This window comes from Micromys minutus (genome assembly GCF_963924665.1).
Source record: "Micromys minutus genome assembly, chromosome: 1".
Lineage (NCBI taxonomy): Eukaryota > Metazoa > Chordata > Mammalia > Rodentia > Muridae > Micromys > Micromys minutus.
In genome coordinates, this window is record NC_137969.1 from 30614836 (window position 1) to 30637495 (window position 22660).

The 22660-nt window shown below is 45.4% G+C and overlaps 1 protein-coding gene across 1 annotated transcript in view; it reads right to left on the reverse strand.

Annotated features, from left to right (window-relative positions):
* The window catches only part of GCK (glucokinase), a gene marked incomplete at both ends in the record, with an annotated part of 38348 nt that extends 16340 nt beyond the window's left edge, over positions 1-22008 (reverse strand). Inside the window, one exon of the mRNA XM_080925257.1 lies at positions 21964-22008. Within this exon, the coding sequence (XP_080781383.1) occupies positions 21964-22008 (45 nt within the window). The remainder of the gene's footprint in view (positions 1-21963) is intronic.
* Between the last annotated feature and the right edge of the window lie 652 nt (positions 22009-22660).

Below are 22660 nucleotides of genomic sequence, written 5' to 3' on the forward strand. Positions count from 1 at the left end.
AAGAGGTCATTGGCTACCCTGAGACTGAACTACAGATAGTTGTGAGCCACTATGTGGGTACTGGGAGTGGAACCCAGAAGAGCAACCTGTGAATGTTCTTCCTGCCAAGCCCTCTCTCCAGACCTTAGGCTGATCTTTCATATTAGCATATGAAATGTCCCTCAGAGCTGGGAGAGGGGGGGACTATCTATTTTGGAATGTTGTGTAACCTCCAGGAGATGGCGCCTCACTAGAGGAAGTGAGTCACTGGGAGGCAGGTCTTATGGTTTTTTAGCCAGATCCTGTTAGGGTCAAGCAAAAGAAACTTTAAAAAAATACTGCCATTTGGTTTTCAAGACTACATGTAATCATAGGGGGAAACTAAGTTCAAAGTCCCTGGTGCTAGGGGAGCCAACAGCGGAACAGCTTCTGTTGTTGGGAGACAGTGGTCTGATTCTAGACATCTCGGAGACAACTTGTAAGGAGACAGTGGTCTGAGTTCATCAAACTCAAGGATAACTTCTATCTTTCTGGCAAGGTTAAACTAAGTCCAGGCTCAGGAATCAACTTCTATCCTGATTGATGGGAAAATGCAACAATAACTTGGCTCAGATGTTTGTGATTTGCAAGCTAAAACATTGTTGCAGTTTAGATCATTGTTGCAGTTTAGCTCCCTAGTCTGTTCTGCAGCTCCAATACAATAGTAGCAACTTGATTACAGTACATTTTATCATCTGCATTGACCTGGTGTTGGAGTTACATTGGATTTAAGCAGATCCCATAACAACACTAATTCCTGACTTCTCTCTGCTTCTTGGCCACGGACTCAGTGTGAAACCAGCTGCCACATGGTCTATAGCTGTTCCTTTCCTGCTGTGTTGGACCCTGTCCCCTGAAACTGGAAGCCACAAAAGGCTCCCCTAAGTTGTTTCTTACCAGACATCGTCACAGCAAAAGGTAACTAACACAGCATGCAAAAAAGATGTCAGTGACGATTACAAGGATCCCAGCCACCCGCCTGCAATTCTCTACTAGACACTGGCCTGCTATACATTTCAGCTCTGTCCCCCCGTGTGCTCAGGTCTATCCTGGGTAAAGGATAGGATCTTGTAGAAATGAGGGCAGCTATGCCACAAGACATTGTGGCTCCTGTATTTCTCTCAGTCTGTTCCCTCTGAAGGAGGCTGAGTACCATTAGGTGAGAATATGACATGGGAATAAGTTTTCCCATAGCACTAGGAGGAAAAACTGAAGACGCCATGTTGGCAGCAGATCTATCAGCCACAGTCAAGCTCCCTGATGATGCTGCTCAGCCACTCCCTTGACTAAACCTCAAGAGAGATAATAAGGCAGACTGAAAGAGTTAAAATTTCAAGTTAGCCTCCACTAATCTTGCCTTGAGGACAAGTATGTCTCAAGGCTGAGAACAAAAACCGCAGATCACCTGGTCTTGATAAGGTCTGACTCTGCAGTCCTGAGAAAAACTAGTATGAAGGTCAGTATGCCTCAAAACAGATGGTCTAGAGTTGAATCATATCCAAAAGCAGACAGAGAGTGCCAATTTGAATAAACCAATGAAATTATTATGTGCTTGTTGCTAACTGCTTATGTAATTTTCCCTATAAATATGTCCCCTAATTGAGTTCAGGGTCGATGCCTCTGTCTCCTGTGTGAGATATGTATCGGCCCGGAGCTCCGTCATTAAACTACCTCCTGCTTTTGCAGCAAGGTCTCTCGAGTTTCATTGGGTAACCCTGTGTCCTGAGACTTGAGTGGGGGTCCCCGAAAGGGGGTCCTACAAGACCACCTGGTAAACCCACAAAAACCATGTAGGAGAGTAAAAGTCAACTTATCTTAAGTCTCTAAGTTTTGAGAGTAATTAAAAACAAACAAACAAACAAACAAAACCCCAAAAAAAAAACAGAAGTGGGTTTGCTAACGTATTGCTAACATGAAAGAATTTTTTAATGTCATTTGTTAATGATGTGGATTTGTGACAGATATGTTTAGGAGATGTTGGTGATATTCATGTTGAAGAAAATATAACAAATGGGCCACCATAATGGTGTAAATATGAGTATTTAATATATGTGTGTGTATGTGTGTGTGGGTGTGTATGTGTATGTGTGTATTTTCTTTAACATTATGTAGACCAGACTGGCCTCAAACTCATAGAGACCCACCTGCCTCTGCCTCCCAGGTGCTGGGATTAAAGGAAGGAGCCACCACGTATGACTTAAGTATTAATTAATTTTAAAAAAGAACAGTTTAGGGAGGTATCACTACTTTTTGTACAAGAGTTCCAATGCCCAGATCCACAGTTAAATTGGTCAGACTTCCAGGCCCCTTATCTAGAGGGAAATAAAGTGGATGCCAGGGAGCACACAATGCCTGCCCACCCCCAACTGGCCTGTTCTCTGGCTGCCCTCAGTATCAGTCTAGTTCCAGGTACAGGCGCACTGATGCAATGGGATGTGGAGGCCAATGAATGTTGCAAGTGTTTGCTTAGCGCAGAGTGAACTAGAAATTGGCTGGGCCTTTGTGTAAAGGGGCAGGCCATAGGCCTGGTGAGTGGGAGGTGTCAGACGGTAGGGAGTGGTTTGGGACCAGGATGTTGGGGATGGAGACCAGGGGGAAGGTAGACTAAGAGACCGCAGAGCTCACCCTGACTGAATGCCACAGCTAATCTGAGATCATCAATGACCTCTTGTAGGATGCTATGTAATTTAACGAAATTACAGCTTATGTGCCTTGTGGAGTCTGAGGCCCATAACAGTTAGGGGATTTACAAGGATGCTCCAGTTGCAAACCCAGGCCATTCTGGTTCCAAGATTGTTAAGACTTAAACACTTCTTGCTCCTCCTCCTTCGTGACAGGGTCATGCAGTATAGCTGTGATGGTCTCAAACTCATGATCCTCCTATTGCCACTTCCCAGGTGTTCAAGACTTCCTTCTTCTTGACTAGACGTGGAGGGAGCATTCTAGGACTAAGCACACGTGTGTCAGGAAACAACCTCAGAGCTGCTTCTGAGGGAAACAGATGTGGTGGAGGCTTCAGCTTCCACTGGTAGGTGAGGGAATGTGGTGGCTTGTCTCAGAGCAGGAGAGGATGAAGGGGAACTGTCAAGAGTGACACTGAGAAGCCAGAACTCTGCATGGGGTGGGGATGGGAAGGGGAGGGGCCTGGATTAGGGGCGGGGCAGAGCAGAAGGCGTGTGCCGGGTGAGGGGGCGGGGCATGGAGTGGGAAGGGAGCAGAGACCAGGTGAGGAGCTGAGCAGAGCCAGCAGTTAGGTCTTGATGCCAAGTTCATCTACTCTGCTGCTGTCCACTGCAATTGCCTTTCTTTACTGGAAGCCCTGCCTCTCCAGGAGTCATTTTTGCCTTCAGACCCAATCCAGGACAGTGGAGACATCTAGACTCATGACAGGAATAGCTACCAGATTTTCAGGTTCCCCAGTGTGACCAACAGGCACTATTGGATCATCCAGACCATATCATGTAAGCCACTCTAGTAAATTCCCTTTTAATATATATCAGTCATGTTCCTTTAGAGAACTCTAATACAGCATGTGAGGAAATAGGAACACAGTAAAACAAACAAACAAACAAACACTATTAGTCAGAAGCTCAGACCCTGGAGTTAGATGTCTTAGACATACTTAGTGGATGGAGAAGTAAGGGAAGTCAGGAGAGACATGTATCGACAGATAGAGATGATCACGAAAGCACGGAAGGTATTAAAAACTCAAGAGAAACTTAAGGGCTTAACAGTATACCAGATGTGGAAACGTCACTGAAGGGCTCAATGGCAGAGTTTTTAAAGGTTATCTATTTTTATTTTATGTGTTGGGATGTTTTAATATCATGTATGTCTGTGCATGTACCATGTGCATCCTGGGCTCCCTTAGAGGCCAGAAAGAGGGTGCTGGATCCCATGGGACTAGATTTACTAACAACCTTGTAAGCCACATGTGAGTGCTGGAAATCGAACCTGGGTCTTCTGAAGAGCAGTCAGTGCTTTTAACCACTGAGCCACCTCTACAGACCTCAACTACAGATTTTAATGGGCCAAAGATAGAACCAGCAAAGTTGGAAGTCAAGCAATTGGAAGAAATCGGTCTTCAGGACAGAAAAAGAAAAGGAAGAGGAAATGAAGGAAACTGGAGGGACCCATGAGACCCATCAAACATCATCATAAAGACAAGACTTCTAGAAGGAGAAGAGGGTAATTAGGGGCAGAGAATAGTTGGAGGAATAGCAGTAACATAGTTTCCAAGTCTAATGAAAAATACAAACACACATACCAGCTCCTAGCTGGAGAAACTCCAAGTGATTCCAGTTTGGACACATTGTAGTCACAGTGTCAAAAGACAGAGACTCTTGAAACCTGCTCCAGAAGAGGGAAATGTGGCACACAAGAAATCCATAGCTCCCTGAGACTGAGAAGCTATTTTACATCAGAAGCTGCACAGGCCAGCCAGCAGCATCCTTAAAGTACTGGAAGAAAAAGTTGTAACCTAGTGTTCCATTGCCTCCAAAACTAGTCTCCAACAGAAAGGAAACATTAAGATATTTCAGATAAACAAAACCATATTGATGAAGTCCCCTGTAAGCCTGCCCCACGGGAAATGCTACAGGGAGCTATTCTAGACAGAATGCTGGGAAACGCCCTCTGGTTGAGAGGGGACCCAGGGTGGGTTAGGACGGCATAAAAAGATAGAATTGTGGTTCCTATAAATTCCCAGTCAAAGGAACCTGTAAATATGTCACTTCCTGTGGCACAGATGACAGCACACAGCTGACGTCATACTCAGCAGTAAAATACTCACATTTTTCTCCACTAAATCAAGAATGTGACAAGGAAGCTCACTTCTAAACAGCACACTACGAAAATGTCTAGCCAGAAAACTGGGGAAGAAAAACAAAAGATGCCCAAACTGCAAAGGGTTGCAGTGCTGATGTGTTTTACTTTCAAAGCCCATGTGTAAAATCCTAATTACCATCTTAGGGTGATCTTAGGGTGAGGCCTCTCAAAGCTAATTAGGTCACAAGGGCAGAGGCATCAGGGATGCAACTATGTAAGAGCTTCTCGGCTTTGCACTGTGTGCCACTGAAAATGTGACGTGAAGAACGGGGCTCTGACCACACAACAGCGTGATCTTGGACTGCCCAGACTTCAGACCTGTGGGGGGGAAATGCTGCTGTTTTCAAGTGGCTGAATACAAAATTTTCTTCAGTATCCAAATGGACCCTCAACAATCTCTAATTGTCTCAGAAGACATCACTGTATCTGTAGAAGGCCACAGATAATCCAGAAAGATCCTTGAGTTAATGCTCCCATTCAGCAAAGTAAAAATTATCACACAAAAGTCAGTTGTATTTTATACACTAGCAGCAGGTAACTAAAAAGAAATGGAAAAGCAACTCCATTTAATTTACCACAGCACCAAAAAAAAAAAAAAAAAAAAAAAAGAGCTCCTTGAGAATAAAGTCATTGACAACTGCAAAACATTGCTGACAGGAATGAGGGCGGCTCAGCAAATGGAAACCCTGGGAAAACCACACTGCCCCATGTGACCCACAGATTCTTCACAGTCCCCAACTTTCCAAATCATGCTTTTTGCAGAAGTAAAAAACCTATTTTGAAATCAATATGGAATCTCAGAGAGCCCTGAATATGCAAAACAATTTTGAAAAAAAAAAAACCCACAAAACACCAAATAGTCCCAATTTCAAAGTTACTACAAAGTGTCATCAAGTATTATGATAGATGTTGGCTTAATGACAGACAGACAGCTCAGTGACACAGAGTGGCGTGCCCGGTAACAATGTTTTCCCACACATGGCTTGAATTTTGACAAAGGTGCTAAGATGATTCAGAGGAAGAAAACCAATCCCTTTTAGCAAAAGATGCTGCATAAATTTGATGTCCATGTACATAAGAAGAAGGTTGAGGGGCTGGAGAGATGGCTCAGTGGTTAAGAGCACTGACTGCTCTTCCAGAGGTCCTGAGTTCAAATCCCAGCAACCACATGGTGGCTCACAGTCGTCAGTAATGGGACCCAATGCCCTTTTTGTTGTCTAAAGACAACTACAGTGTCCTCATATACATAAAATAAATAAATATTTTAAATTAAAAAAAAAGAAGGAAGTTGAATTCTTTCTAAATGCCATAATAAAATGACCTTGACATGGATGGGTGGAATCAGGTGGTAACATTGTATATGTGTGCAGATATCACAAGGAAACCCATTACTTTGTTTGCTGATCAAACATTAATTTAAAAAAGAAATGGTTTGAAGTGGTGACCATGTCTTGAAAGATATGGGATAAATCTTGGATTTAACAGTGACTTCTTTGGGACGTTTTTCTAGTGTTGAGGATTAAGGTCTTTATGGAGGCAAGTGCTCTGCCACTGAGCTGCACCAGCCCAGGAATAAAGTTAAATGTGACATGAAGGGCACTGCAATAAGAGGTCAATCAGGCGTCATAAACGTGTTGGAGACATGTATGGTGGCTGGTTTCGGTAGTCCTAGTGGCTCAGGACACTGAAGCAGCAAGAGCACCATCTCAGGTAACCACAGCAACGAACAACAGCAGACTTGGTAGGCGGAAGGGCACTGTCGTGGGAGCGTTGAATGGAAGAAGGTATTTGTGAATCTTGCATCTAGTAAGGAATGGGTCCACCCTGGGTCGCCTCTCAACCAGAGGGCGTTTCCCAGCATTCTGTCTAGAATAGCTCCCTGTAGCATTTCCCGTGGGGCAGGCTTACAGGGGACTTCATCTATATGGTTTTGTTTATCTGAAATATCTTAATGTTTCCTTTCTGTTGGAGACTAGTTTTGGAGGCAATGGAACACTAGGTTACAACTTTTTCTTCCAATACTTTAAGGATGCTGCTGGCTGGCCTGTGCAGCTTCTGATGTAAAATTCCTTAATTCACATCTACCAATAAGAAATATTATTACAACTCAACAACACCAACAAAAAGACAAACAACCCCATATATGGGGCAAAAGATTAGGACCCTTTTCTGAGGGAGATTTAGAACAGACAAAAATCACACGAACAGATGTTGGTAGATTGGAGGAAATGCTACTCAAAACTGTGAAGCCCCCTCCTACCCACTGAGACAGTCATCTTAAAAGGGGCCTGAGGAGGGGCACAGAAAATAACAAGAGTTGTTGGCCATGATGAAGTACTGGCAGAGGAGAGAGTTCGGGTCACTCATATGTGAATGTGCACGCAGATGTGCACACAAATGCATATGCAAATGCATAAATAATCCAGCTGCTGTGTAAAACAAGCTTGATGATCCCCTGTAAAGTTAAACAGAGGATACCCCACAACCTGACTATTGCACACCTAAGTACACTCTCATAAATACCCAAAGTGGGGACAAATTCTTGTATACCGGTCGGTGGTCAGTACTATTCACAGCAGCCAAAAGGTAGACACACCCCAACTTCCTACCAATGGATGAATGAAAGAAAAGGTATCTGTGTAAAATAGCCATGAAAAAAAAAGTAAGGGTTTGATACATGCCATAAGATAGATCAACCTCGACAACAAAGCAAAAATAAGTCTTATATAAAGAGATCTATGATGATTCTCGTTTTGTAAATACCAAAAAGCAAATTCATTGAAACAGAAGGAATGGTGCTTGCTAAGGGTGTGGGGGAATAGGAAGTTAGTGGGTTTCTGAATGGAATGATATGATCATTTTGGAAATAGTGAGGGGGTATACAATGTGTTGGTACTCAATGTCACCAAACTGTAGTTTTAAAAAATGGTTAAAAATGGATCCTGGAGAGATGGCTCAGTGGTTAAGACTGCTTGCTGCTCTTTCAGAGGTCTGAATTTGGTTCTCAGAACTCATACTAGGTGGCTCACAGTGATCTGTATCTCCAGCTCCAAGGGTTCTGACTCCCTCTTACACTACACACACACACATGCACACACATACATACACACAAACACACACACATACACACACATGAACACACATACATACACACACATACACAGATGCACACACATACACACATATACACATGCACACACATACATACACACAAACACACACACACATGCACACACATACACACATGCACACACATGCACATACACACACAAACACGCACACACATAATTTAAAATCTTTTAAATGGTTACAATGACAGACTTTATGGCATACATGTTTTATCACAGTAAAGGGGAGACTGACTAAAAAGTGTTCTGTTTTCACCAGATGCAGGTTTTTAACTTCCTTAGTCACAATCTCACTCTGTTCTCTCATTTAGCGTTTTCTCCGGGAGGCAGGTGGCCTTGCATGGTTACCGATGCTACAGGTACCATGGGGCACCCAGACAGTGCAGGGCAGTTCACTAATTCTTGACTGTTCCAAAACTGGAGCTATTCCTGAGGAAGCCCTCGCAAAGGCTAGCCTTGGATTTCTCAGTTAAACAAAGAGACTCACACTGGATGAAGATTAATTTGCCATGACTTCTTACCCCAGTGTGCTATTTCAGATGCCTCGAAGTCCCACTGTTAGGAGAAAGTAGATCTAAAAACTAGAGTGGGAGGAGCCATTAGCAATTTTTCATGAAAAACTCTATAAGCTTGGCTTGAAAAGAGGTCTTTGGTCATTCAAACCAAAAGATAGTTCTTGGGACCCATAGTTTATCAGTAGGGAGTGGGTCGTGAAAGAACAGTATATACTCAGAGTGCCCACTGTCTTCCAAAGGTGGGGCTGAGGCTGGGGACGATGTGAGCTCTCCTCAGAGAATGACCGAGTGTTCTCAGGAATACACTAGCCGGTCCACCCGGGTTCTGCACGGTGCTACATCTCAGTGCTGTGCAATTCTTTGTCCTTCTTTCTCTTTCTGACCAGAAGCTGACACTTAGGTTTGGTTCTTAAATGTCCTCCCAAGGTCCAGTAGGGATAGAGAGTCCTTTATACCATGGGTGAGGGTGTCCCATGAGGGCACAGCGTGAGTCCAGCCCTCCCTCTTCTTCTTTGACTTTCTAGCCACATGTTACTCCAGGGCAATCTTATATCAGGACGCTGTCACAAGAACCAAGGATCAAGACTAGCCAGTCAAAAATGGAGTCCGCTTAAAAATTGTGAGCTAAAGTAAACCTTTTCTTTTATAAGTTGATTATATCAAGTACTTATGGCAGTGACAGAAACCCAAGGAAGATCCCCTACCCAAGTTCCCATCTCTCACAGTGGATTGTTAGCTTTTCATTTACAAGTTACCAGCATTGTCTGTACACATGGAGAGCCCTGTCTCCAGCCTCCCAGATCCTGTACTTTGCTTTGAATGCAGGAACTGCATTGGGTGATGTGTATTCTGTGTGTGAGAAGAAAGTGTGCATGGGAATGTGACTGAAGCAAACAAAGGAGTGGGCTATAGAAGAGGTTGTTACCTGTGGTCCAAATTCATGACCCCTTTGCTACTATGGTGATGATGCTGAGCTCCTGGCTACCGTGTCTTTCTCAGCTCTCTTTCCAGTAAGCTGGCTCCATAGAGTTTGAGTGGTTGTACAATTTTCAGGTGCACATGCTTAATAATAGGATATCTCTGCCTGCCTCTTCCTGGCTAGATACAGACGACAATGTGGCTTTAGGGAATGGGCACAGCCATGTAACCGAAGAAGTCTGGGTTCCCCATAATGGGGGGAGTCTAGGCTGTCAGACCTCCCACACTGCCTTACATAATCAGAAACACAGTCGTATATAGGACTGGTTTACAGCAACGAAGTGTGTCCTCATTAACACAGGATGCAGGATTGATGATCAGCAAGAGATTTGAACGGGATATGAGATCACTCATTGCTTCAGTGCTGCTGAGTATCAAGTTTGTGCTCAATCTGAGTTACAAAAGTGACTTATTTATTTTATCAGTATGTGTGTCTGTCTGTCTGTCCATCCAACATGTATTTGTGTGTTTGTCTGACTGTCTATCTAAATTTATTGCAGTACTCATGACAACCGTGTTCAGGAAATACGGGACACTCCATGACTTTGCACATCCTTCGCACAGTCATGCTAATCTGTCTTGTTTGAGCTTTAGTTACATGGTCTGCCTAAGCAAGAACTTCTAGAAATTGATATTTAACTTCCAGGGAGTTTAGTGTCTAGTGAACGAGAGAGAGATGGTTTAGTCAAAATTCGAACTGGCAGCCTTTCCTTCTCCTCCTTGGCTGCTGGAGGACAGATGTCATCATGGATAACTCAGTATCTGTCCAGGCTAGGAAGCTCATGACTAAGTGTCTACTACCAAGGAACAAATAGTTGTGGATGTTCTTCACCCTGGAAGGCAACGGTACCAAACAGAGACGTTCAGCTAAAGCTAGTCAGGATGTACACAGTCATACCAGTGTCGTCTTTGTATTTGGACAATCGGCTTTGCAATTATGCAAGAGCTTAACACAGACTTGTAAGCAAAAGACCTGGACAAAACAGGAAGAGCCTCCGAACAGAATGGGTGGTTCCAGATGCCAAGGCCAAAGGTGGTGCTGGCAAAAAGTGAGATTAGATGGTAGCAAATGGACTGGAGACTCTTCTGTGACCTCATTCTGTGATGGCACCAGTGTCTGGAAAGAGGACCAGTAAACTATAAAACTTTTTTAAAAAAAGAAAAGAAAAGAAAAAGAAAGATAAATGTCAGTAGGCACACTGTAGGGTCTTAGGAGAACATAAGAAAGACTGTGGGTTATTTTTTGTTTGTTTTCAAGATAGGGTTTCTCCAAGTAGCCCTGGCTGTCCTGGAACTCTCTCTGTAGACCAGATCTCAAACTCACAGATATTCACCTCCTGAGCACTGGGTTTAAAGGTATGATGTACCACCACCACCACCACCCAGTTACTGTGTGTTCTTTTGTTTGTTTGTTTGGTTTTAGACAAGAGCCTACTATATAACCCTGACTGTCCTGGAACTCACCAGGTTGGCCTTGAACTCACAGAGATCTGCCTCCTGAGTGCTAAGATTAACAGAGTGTGCCTCCACACCAACACTGTGGGGTTTCAGCTGGATCCTGTTTCTTAAAGGTCTTGTAGCCTCTCTGTAGAAGGAAGCAGCAGACTAGGGATGGAAGGAAGGAGGTTGGAGCAATTCTAGATGTGTTTGAAGAGATACATCTGTCTCTGATGGCTTAGACTTAAGGCACAGTCTCCTGATTCATAATGGTAGAGTGAACAAGCAACGTCCAATGTAAGAAGTCCCTCACAGGCTGTCTTTGAACCCTTGGTCCCAGCTCTCTGCACTGTTTTGGGAGTCTTGGGAAGCTTTGGGTGTGACTTTGGTAGAAGTGGGTTGACAGCTGCTTTTGATTCTTGTGCCTCTTACTGATCTGCTGAGAAGTGAGTAAACCCCAGTGCAAACCCCAGTGCAAACCCCAGTGCACCCCCAGTATCATAGACAGGAGTCCCACTGCCACACTGTCCCTCATTCCCTGCATTTCCTGTAGCCATGAGCCTATCAAATTCTTCCTCCCTTCTGTTGCTCTGCTGAGCATTTGGTTACATTATCAGAAAAGCAACTAGTAGAGCAACTGGACATTATGTTGTATGAAAAGAAAACTGAGGGCTGGAGAGATGGCTCAGTGGTTAAGAGCAATGACTGCTCTTCCAGAGGTCCTTAGTTCAAATCCCAGCAACCACATGGTGGCTCACAACCATCTGTAATGGGATCTGATGTCCTCTTCTGGTGTGTCTGAAGACAGCTACAGTGTACTTATATATAATAAATAAATAAATCTTTTAAAAAGAAAAGGAAAAAAATTGAAATAAAGAAGTCAGTAATGATAAGAAAAAAATGCAATAAGCTTGATTGACAAACACAAATTCAGTTTTTGTTTTTATTTGTTTGAAATGGGGGAAATGGGGTTTCCCAATGTTGCCTAGGCTGGTCTCAAAATCACAAGCTTCAGTGACCTGAGACCCTACCCTCTACCCTCAGACCCAAACCCAGGTGTTTAAAAAGACCAACAAAACAGGTCATCAGAGATGGAGATGTAGCTTAGTGGTTAAGAGCACGTTTTGTTCTTGCAGGGGAAGTGGGTTCAGTCCCCATCACCCACATGGTGGTTTGCTGACCTTTGTGGGTACCAGGCATGCATGTGGTACAGACATGTATGCAGGCAAACCATTCACACCCATATAGTAAAATAAATAAACCTTTCTTAAAGTTTTAAAAATTAACTTATCACAGGCTGGGAGATGGCTCAGTGGGCAAAGCACTTGCTTTAGAGGACCCAAGTTTAAGTTTAAATAAACAAAACCCACGTAAAAGCTAGATGTTCCGAAAGTGAGATTACCCCAGACGATTTTGAGGCATAGTCTGGCCTGTGCAACAGTGAGCAGTAAGAGAGCAGTAAGAGAGACCCTGCCTCAAGCCTGTCCTTTGGCATCCAAATGTACATGGTGTTGAGAGAACCTGACCCACTCCATTTTAGCAGGCAACCATGTTAGGCCTTAAGCTTCCATTTCCCAGAAGAACAGCCCAGGGTTCTCAGAAAAAAATGCAGGAAAAGGGCAGCCAGTCAGCAACTGCCCCACCATCTGACTAGGGGCTTACAACATATATGGAAAAGGTCCTTATAAGGTAACAACTTCTCCCTCTAGGTATGAACCAATCAGAAGTGTACAAATATCCTATAACATAAACCCAACCAATCCTGATGAAGGTGCCCCAACCACAACTAAAAAACTCCTAACTGGCTTTAAAAGGGACCTGCGAGCGTCCCTCGTGGTCGCCATTCTGTTTGGATGGCAGCCCCGCCCCCTGCATGCTATTGGTTTCTGTAGAATAAATGCTCTTTCATAGTATTCGAGTCTCGGGTCTTCTTTCAATGATTCTCAGATCATTACATCATCTCTCTCCATCTCTCTCTCTCTCTCTCTCTCTCTCTCTCTCTCTCTCTCTCTCTCTCTCTCTCCCTCTCTCTGTCTCTCTGTCTCTCTCTCTCCCTCTCTCCCCCTCTCTCTCCCTCTCTTTCTCTCTCTCTCTCCTCCCTCTCTCCCTCTCCCCCCTCCCCCTCTCTCTCTTTCTCTCTCTCTCCATCTCAAACAACTTTAAGAATAAGAAAGGGATTTAGTTCTAGGTGAAGCGAGCTTGGAAGGCTCACGAGAGTCATATGTGATTTATATGAATGTATTTCAAAAATCAGAAAAAAATGGACAATTTTCAGATAATGTAACTTATTTAAAAACTCACTAAGGAAGAGGAGACAAGACAATAGTTGAAATGTGGAGTGATGTGGAAATCTTTTCCTTTATACAAATGCCAAGCCCAGTTGCTAAACAACAACAACAACAAAAACCTGTTTATGGGGCTAAGAGTATAACTCCGTGGCAGAGCGCTGGCCTAGCTTACACAAGTTCCTGGGTTTGCTATTCAAAACAACTAAAAAATACGCCTATGGAAGTGATTTGAAACAAATATGCCTTACTGAATGGGCAATGCATTTACTGTTGTCATGAGGGTCTGTCTATTAGGGAACATATGTGACGGCGTATGGAGGCGGGACAACACATGTCTTAGCATGACAGCAGGGTGGGAGAACAGTTATGCTCGACTTTGCACTTATGTCTTTAGGACCCAGAAGTGACGGTCTGCCTGCCTTCAAGATCTGGAAGGAGGTGGTGGTACACACCTTTAGTTAGGGGCCAGCCTGGTCTACAGAGTGAGTTTCAGGATAGTCAGGGCTACACAGAGAAATCCTGTCTCAAAAAAACCAAAGAAAAACAAATCTAGGAGGAGGGACACACGAACTGGAATATCACACAGCAGGAGGAAGGGTGATGGGTGGGAGATTTTGGGGGATGGGTGGGAGATTTTGGGGGATGGGTGGAGATGTTGGGGGATGGGTGGGAGATGTTGGGGGATGGGTGGAGATGTTGGGGGATGGGTGGAGATGTTGGGGGATGGGTGGGAGATGTTGGGGGATGAGTGGGAGATGTTGGGGGATGGGTGGGAGGTGTTTTGGGATGGGTGGGAGATGTTGGGGGATGGGTGGGAGGTGTTGGGTGATGGGTGGGAGATGCTGGGAGATGGGGGAAGATTTTGGGGGATGGGTGGAGATGTTGGTGGATGGGGCATACTTAGGAGGGAAGGGCGTGGACACAGTTCATGGAGACAAATATGGACTCATGCCCTCAGGATCCATGTAGAGCCACTCACCTTATGAAGCAGACACCTGGTAAAGTGACCGAGGCTAGAAAACAAAGATCCTTGCCAACTCCACAAGATGACAACACCCCTACCTTAAAAAGAAAATGTTGCTTACTTGGGCCCCACCTTGAGGCGGCAGGACCCTAGGGCCCCTCCTGCGTTTCTCTCTGTAGTACTCACGGCCACCTTCAAGGAGGTGAGCGTGCTCGGCGGTGAAGGAGCATCAGAGCAAGACCATTCCTGCCTACTTCAGCGGTTCTAAGGATACGGAAGGGGAGAGCTGGCGTCGGGACTGCATGGATGCTGAGCTGGCGTCGGGACTGCATGGATGCTGAGCCAGTCATTCGAGAGGGACTGAAGCATGTTCCTGAAGACTGTGAGTTCATCTACTGCCAAGGAGGAGACAAATCTTACTGGAAAGACCCAACTAATGACTTTAGACAAAAACTGAAAATAACTGCAGTGCCTACCCTACTTAAGTATGGAACACCTCAAAAACTTGTGGAGTCTGAGTGCTGTCAAGCCAACCTCTTGGAGATGATCTTCTCTGAAGATTAAGATTTGATGGCCTTGCCGGACAATGGTGGTGCACGCCTCTAGTCCCAGCACTTGGGAGGCAGAGGCAGCTGGACCTCTTGAGTTTGAGGCCAGCCTGGTCTACAAATTGAGTTTCCGGGACAGCCAGGGCTACACAGCAAAATCCTGTCTAGAAAAGCCAAACCAAAAAAAAAAAAAAAAAAAAAAAAAAAAAAAAAAAAAGCCTGATGAAATTTTGTATTGATTACCTGGTTTGTTTAAAAGAAGCCACATAATTGCTTTGAATTGAGAGTAAATGATGTTAAAATCAGTGTATGTCTAAACAATAAAGAATTAAAATGCAAACCTCTAGTTAGTTTGTTAACACATGGCTGTGATTTGAGTAAAAGATAAAAACTAACTTATTAACTTCTAAATCTGCAGTAATAAGTATCTATTTCCTTAAATTCTGTGTATTTGCAAAACCTCTTTCTGTCTTTGAAATGGAGAACTTCATTCAACCATTTAGTAAAGACGTGGGGAAAAGAAAAAGAAAAAGAAAATGTCTCCGAAGAATGTACAATATAGATACCAAAACGTATATACCATCATTAGTCAAAGATAGATGGAAGTTAAGGTCACACTGTCATGCCACTGCATAGACCCAGGAGATGGTTCCCATGTAAAACATGAACAGGAGCAGGACCTGGAGGGATGTGCATCAACGGGGCCCCTGACCCTGTGCTGGGACAGGAAGAGGCTCCCTTGGTAGCTTCTTCTGAGCTTAAATGTCTTACACAGTGTCATTCCACACACCTCGCTCTGCTCGACGAATGCTCACCCATGTACATGCAAACACTTGTGCTAGAATGTTCACAGAAGCTTTACACATGACAGCTGAGGCTGGGAACAGCCCAGATGCTGCCACGGCTCAGCAGTGGGAAGGGGCAAAGGCCAGCATGCTGCTGACATAGCAAAGCTCACTGCCAAGGAACGAGCCAGATACAGCAGCCTGTTCTACTTATAGATGTTCTGGAAAACCAAGTCCAAAGAAGGAGAAAAAAGGGGAGATTTCCGAGGACTGGAACAGGAGGGTGACTGTCATTGAGGAGACAGAACAGGGGCCTCTTGGAGTGATGGAACAAGTCTTGTCGTTATTTTGGTTTTGGAGATAAGGTTTCTCTGTGTAGCCCTGGCTGTTCTGGAACTCACTCTGTGGACCAGGCTGGCCGCAAACTCAATAAGATGCCTCTACCCCTCGAGTACTGGGATGAAAAGGTGTGTGTGTGCTACCACTGCCAGCTTGATGGCAGGAATCTTAATGTTGATGGTGCTTACATTTGATCAAATTCACCAAACTGCACCTAAAAAGACGGCTTTTATGTTTTGGTTTTGAGTTTTTAAGTTGAGGTCTCACTTACGGAGCTGAGGCTGGCCTTGAACTCCTGAGACCTCTGTCTACGCTTCCCAAGTGTTAAGGTTACATGTGGGCATCACTACACCTGGCCCAAAGAAGTGGATTTCATTTCAGTAATATTGTACATTTAGAAGGAAGAACAGAGGATGCTGTTAGAGACGGATACAGGGTGGTCTTCTGGGAAGCTTTTTGGGCATCTAAGACCTCGGAAGTTGCATCCCAGCTCTGATGCCGGGATGCAGGGGAAGGGATGGAGCTCTTGGAATTGGTAAAGAACTCTTTCTAGCTCTCTTCCATGAACAATCCATACCTTCAAAACTGCCAACAATGGTTATCAAATAGGGATCTGATGACAGGCCATTCGACGGTACTGCACAGGGATTAGAAGATAAATCTTGCTATTCACACAGGATTTTCTGTTTTTATGGGACCAAGGTGATCTGAGCCGTAAAAGGTCTCTGGACAAGAGAACCAAGGCTTCCTAGAACTCAGGCCAGCTCTACTGAATAGGAGAGTAAATTCCCTAAAATCAAAGCCTCCAGCAGGAGCTCCTCTTCTCCTTCATCTTAGATCTTAATCCAAACATCAGTTAGTGTCTGTCACTATTAGAACCCACATATTGCTCTCTGTGTTTAGGGTCTTTGTGTTCTGAGAGATGGAGCCAGGGAGCAGGATGCTGTGCCTCCTTCAGGTCCAAATCCCCAGGCCTGACATGGTGAGTACCCAGTGCTCAGCAATGGCTCTGCCACCCAGAGGCTGGTGCAACCTGGAGATGTGCCTGCACCTGGTCTAACTTGTCTGATGGCCTGTGACTTTGAACTGCTGTGTCCTTGGGCGAGCTTCTTGGCTGTGGTGCTCCTAAGAGTAGAACAACCACATTTTTGTTCCTTAAAGACCTAGTATCTCTTCCTGCCTGACCACAGGCCTTTCTTTCTGCTCAGTGTTAGGCAGAAATATGCCCAACTTTGGGCATAAACCTGTGTGGCTTGTTCTTCTTGTCTGAATCTGCTGGGTTTCTTTCTAGACCTTGAGATATCTGTGAGATGTGCTGAGAGAAGCCTCTTCCTGTAGGGATGGAGTCCTGTGTAGATGCGTACTGTTGCTATGACAAGGACCCAATGTCTCAGCGCCACTGGATCAGTCTTCCTTGGGTAAGGCCCAGAGCAATGGCATTCTCCCTCTGGTCCATGTGTGGATAAAGATAGTTTGTGCAGAAAACATCCACTGTAGCTTTACCCCCAGATGTTTGTCATATAAAGACTAATCCCTTCTTGAGACTTCCTACTCAGGTTAGCTGAACCTGCCTTCTTGTTCATCTGTATGCAACAACTCCACCTCTGTGCTTAACTATGCACAATAAACACACCGAGCTCCTGGGGTGATGAAGCTTCTACATCCAAGAACTCAATCAAGAACTACACCCAACCCCAGCTTTTCTGAATGTCTATGTGTTTGTCTTTTCTTCAGTTCCTCTCTACCCTCTGGCCAGACTGGGGTCCTCATCGTTTCTTGGCAAGAACTTTACTAACTGAGACATCTCTTTAGCCCCTGTTGCAGCCAATCTGAAAGCCAGTGTTAAAGTGAGAGAAAGAACAATGCCCACCTAGAAACTATCACCAAACGCTCGCTAGGTAAAGCAGGCCACTAAATATTTCCACATGACATAAAGCATTTTAAAAATCACCCACCTACTTACTTAACTCTTGTTCTACAAGGGACATGTTTGTATGTGTGAAAAATCGTCTCAGCCACTGCAAATATTTCCGAGGACCCTGTGGGTCCTGCTAGGCAATGGCCCCTCCCTAAGGCTCAGGGAAAGCCTAACAGCTCACAGATACAGTGAGTACTCCTGAGACGTGCTCTCCAAATGTAATTGGCTCACCCAGGAAGACCTGAGTAGTTACTCTTTCCTTAAATGTGGCAAAGAAAATAGAGTCCACGGGCCATTTGGGATTCGTACTTTGTCTGAAATGCAAACCTAACTTGGTATCCTAATTTTTTGTTTACCAAGTCTGGAATCCCTGGCCTTGACAGGGGTCCTAGTAACCAGTGGCAACAGGAGTAAGAAAGCCAGGCCTGCCTCAGAGGGACTCCTAAACCACAGAGCCAAATCCTTACCTCAGGTTCTGCTTTTAAGACCCAGTCAGTCAGTACCAGAGCAGTCCTGGTAATCTGCCTATGACGACATTTTTTTCCTTTAACACAAGGCTCCTTCACTGGCACTGGAAGGAACCCCGAGAGTCCTTGGCACACAGGAACAGTCAGTCAGATGCCAAGATTGTTTATGAGAGCAGGCCGGATGGTAGACAGTTGACTCCAGTCTCTATTCTGCATCAGGTCTTTCTCCTATATTCAGGAGCTGGAGGGCTCCATAAATCCTGGAGGTATTTTCTACTTCTGAGCCCTCATAGGACAAAAAGCCAAGGGACGATATTGCTTCCTGCTGAGCCCTCCTTATGCTTCCTACTGAGCCCTTCTTATGCCAGCTTCTCAGAAAGGCAACACTGGACAGGAAGGCTGAGGACATGCATCCCATCTGCAGCATACCAAAGACCGACTCATGGCAGACTCCTCTCACATACACTGCCCCGAGACTCACTGGGCCATGCAGGAGATTTTTGTATGAAAGGCAAAAGCTGTGACCTGGGACAGGTCTGAGCACAACCCACCATGCTCCTTTATTCCTAATTCTGCCCTCCATGTGCTTACTTCATATTTAAACATTGGCATTCCATTAAAACTCTGTGATTAAAATTATCCTTGCAGGGGGTGCATTCCAAGACCCTTCATGGATGCTTGAAGAGACAAAGCCCCCCCCCCATTTATACAATGTTTCTTCTAGGTACTCATGCCTATGATGAACTTTAATTTAGAAAATTGGCATAGTAAGAGATTAACAGTAATAACTAATAACAAACAGAATGATTGTAACACTTCATGCTAAGTGTTCTTTTTAAAATACACTGTTCTGCTGTGTCTAGACTTTCCTGTGAGGAGAGGTGATGTCTGCCTATATCATGAGACAGACAAAGTGGGCGACACTAGGCATCATGAAACGGTTAAGTTACTGCACAAATTTACTTGAACACAAGCTTGAGATTTTTGTCAGTCAACCTGACGATGCAGACAGGGGTTCTAAATGGGTCCTGGGCAGGAAGCAAATGTGCCATATACTATGTGTTGCTGCACAGTAAATGGTGGATACATCTGACAAAAGTATGATTTACAAAAGAGGGATCCGAGGTGTTTCATCCAATGACAAAGAGCGACATGCAGTTTTAAGTTTATTATAGGGGCTGGAGAGATGGCTCAGCACTTAAGAGCACACATTGCTCTTGCAAAGGATCAGTTCTGTTCCCAGCACCCACTTCATACGGCTCACAGCTGCAGGGAATCTGAGGAGGACTCTGAGGGCCTTAGGACTCATGCGTGCACATTCCCAGATAGAGATATACATAAGGACAGCGTTAAAAGTTAAAAGCACATCTTTGAACCTTATAGTTAACTTGTTTATGACGTTTTCTGCATAATATCTTTGAACTGCAGTTGGCCACAGGGAAACGAGACGGTAAACTGACTCGGCTAGAGGGGGCGTGGCACGGACTTGACCGCATCTGTCGACGCTGGCACGAGGCTGTTCTTAGGTTCAGGGAGCTGATCACGTATAAGGGCAACAGGACCACAGGATGAGTTAGGGACGAGCCTGTAACTGAGGGGGGATCTTAAGGTGGGAGACAGGAGAGTATAAGAGGCAGGGTCATGACTTCCTACAGGTGTCCCAACCCTTGGGGCCTGCGGATATGTCACCGTATGTGGTAAGAAACATTTGGAAGATATGATTTAGTTAGCGACTTGAGATGAGGTGGTCCTAGGTTATCTGTTCAGGCTGAGGCTATCAGAAAGGGGCAGAAGAGGCAGAGATTTTATGATGGTCAAACATAGGTGAGAGAGATGAAGAGGCCATCACTGCATATGGAAGGAAAAAGGCAGGTGCCCAGGAATTTGGCAGGCCTGTAGAAGCTTGACAGGAAGGGAAATGATATCTTCCATGGCACCTGGAAGGGGCCTGGTCTGGCTAACACCTTTATTTTAACCCCAGGAGATCCACTTTAGAGTCTCGAACTTTAACATAACAAGTGTGTGTTGTTTTAAGCTCTTAAGTTTGTGACTGTTTTGTCCTGGTAGCAGCAGGAGACTCCCATTGCACATGGTAGGACCTATAGGTCTGGCGAACTCAGTGCTTACATTTCTAGAGTATCTATCCGTCCCCCCAGAGAGCTATCAGCCCAGCAGCTGACCGTTCTGACAGGCAGTTCTCCTTCCTCCTCTCAGCAGCTGGTGGAGGCAAACATCACTGTTCTAATTAATTAGTGATCAGTCATAGGCCCAAAGAGGCCAAGCGGCAGCCTCCAGACTCAGCCTGGCCTGTTGGCCTGCTGAGGTCCAGACATCACCTTTCTCAGAGACAGACTCAAGCTGGGGGGTAAGAGAGAAGCACAGATCTGGCTGCAGAAAACTCCATTGGGCAGGACCCAGATGTAGTCAGAGGCTATAGGGAACCCTAAGCTTAGATACCCAGCTTGTGAAATTAAGAACAAGAGTTAAACTGATGGCCTGGGGGAGGGACTGAGGTAGTTCATTTAACCCTGCTGGCTCAAGTCTTCCTGGCAGCTTCCTGCTACATTAGCTACTTAGAATCTACCTGTGCCTAGATTGGCCAAGTCAGTGACCCGAATGTACACACTAAGCATAGACGAACTCACTCGTGTGTGTGTGTGTGTGTGTGTGTGTGTGTGCTTTAGAGACTCTTTAGGGCTCCCAAAGGAGTCCTGAGAATCCAGGGCATAAAGAGCAGCTTATAAGGAGAGTTGACCCTGCAGTTCTCTGAAGAGGAGAGATAGAAATGAAATGAAATGAAAACAGAAGGCATGGAGGTGTTTATAAGAAAAGTCCATCTCTGAAGACTTCTAGCAGACAAGGTACAGACCTCAAATGGGGGCCATGCCTTTCTTGCAGAGAAAAGTAGGGGAACACATATGCAGACACTCCGTAGTTGCTTTCCCAGTTTAAACAAATCCCCCCTTTCTGTCTCCAGCTACCCTGTGCTAGACACCAGCTTCCTTCTCCCCAGATGGTCTGAAGTGGTCCCTGTTTGGCCTGTCTTAGCTAAACCGAAGCACTGGTAGCAAGCACGTGTGGGACTCGGTTGGGTCTTGGCCTGTCCTGTCCCTGCCTGCACCGCGTGGGCTCTCTCACTCTGTTTTTCTCCTAACATCATTAACTCTGCCAGAAGCAGGCTAGGGGGTGTTTATGCTGACCTTGCCATTTCACACAAAGAGAAGACAAGCCAGGGGAAAAATGTGCCCAACATGACTGAATCCTGCTCACTCCAGAGTGGGGGAGATGAGTCTGCTCGTGTTTCACAGCAGATGCTTGGTCCTCCCTGCTTTCCTTGCTCACCGTTCAGCCCAGGGCCAGCATGGACATCTGGAACTCTCTGTGGTTCGGAAGGAGACCGCCCTAAACTTCTTATTGTGGAGTAGCAACCCTCAAGGCCCCCGTGAAGTGCTTCCTACTAGGAGGAGGAGCGGGAGGCAGCCTTTGGCTTGTGGTAGCTGTTCAGTACATTCTTAAAAGCAGGCAGTAAGTTTGACCCACAGACCTCTGAACAACTCCACTACTGGGTCACAACACCAGTTCAGGAAGTAGAGATCTTTCTGCTCCACAAGTGCCCCCCCCCCCCAGTCACATCTTTCTTAAAGATAAAAGCAAATTTTGAGGTACAGACCTTTATAGGCGGCAGCCAAACCTGTGAGTATTGGGGGGACATGCAAACGGATGCTTCTAAAATGCTTCATGAGGTAAATACCTTTTCCTTCTTGGTGACCTCCATCCTGGTTCTGTCATCCAGCATCTGCACAGACACCAGCCCAGGTGAGCTGGGACCCCCTCAGTGTTCCGCAGATTTCTAAAACGGAAGTAGCCCAGGCTTCTCCCACAGACTCACGGTTAGCCCCGGACCTTTGAGAGTGATGTCCACCTCAGGCTGGTTGAAGTCACAGCTTCCTCTTTTTCATTGTTCCCTTCTGGACCCCTCCCCACCAAGGCCTCATCAGGCCCAGCAGCCTCTAGGAGGAGCCATGTGGTTCCAGGGAAATGTCCTCAGTGTTGATTTCCTTCCAGCTATGTATGCTGAGCTGTAAGGAACTGGTGGCCCCTGAACAGACTCAGCAGAGACAGTCTCTTCCTCCGGTGGCTTAGGGATGGCTTTTGAGTAATGAGGCAACAGGTAACACTGTCCCTCACGCCCCGGCTTTCTTCTCTGGGCTCTGTCACAGTTGATGCTTCTGTTCCAACCAGGTGTGGAGTAGATATCTCCTGTCAGGGCCTCTGTGCTCCTGAGAGGGCCTGCGGTTTCTATGGTGACCATTCTGTCATTAGAGCCACCATGCAGAAAACTGGGACTGATGGCCAAAGGCCTCTACTCCTGTCACCATGGTGACCACTCTGTCACCCTGTCACTGCAGTGACTGCCAGCCTGGTAGACATTAGTAGACCTGCTTAGT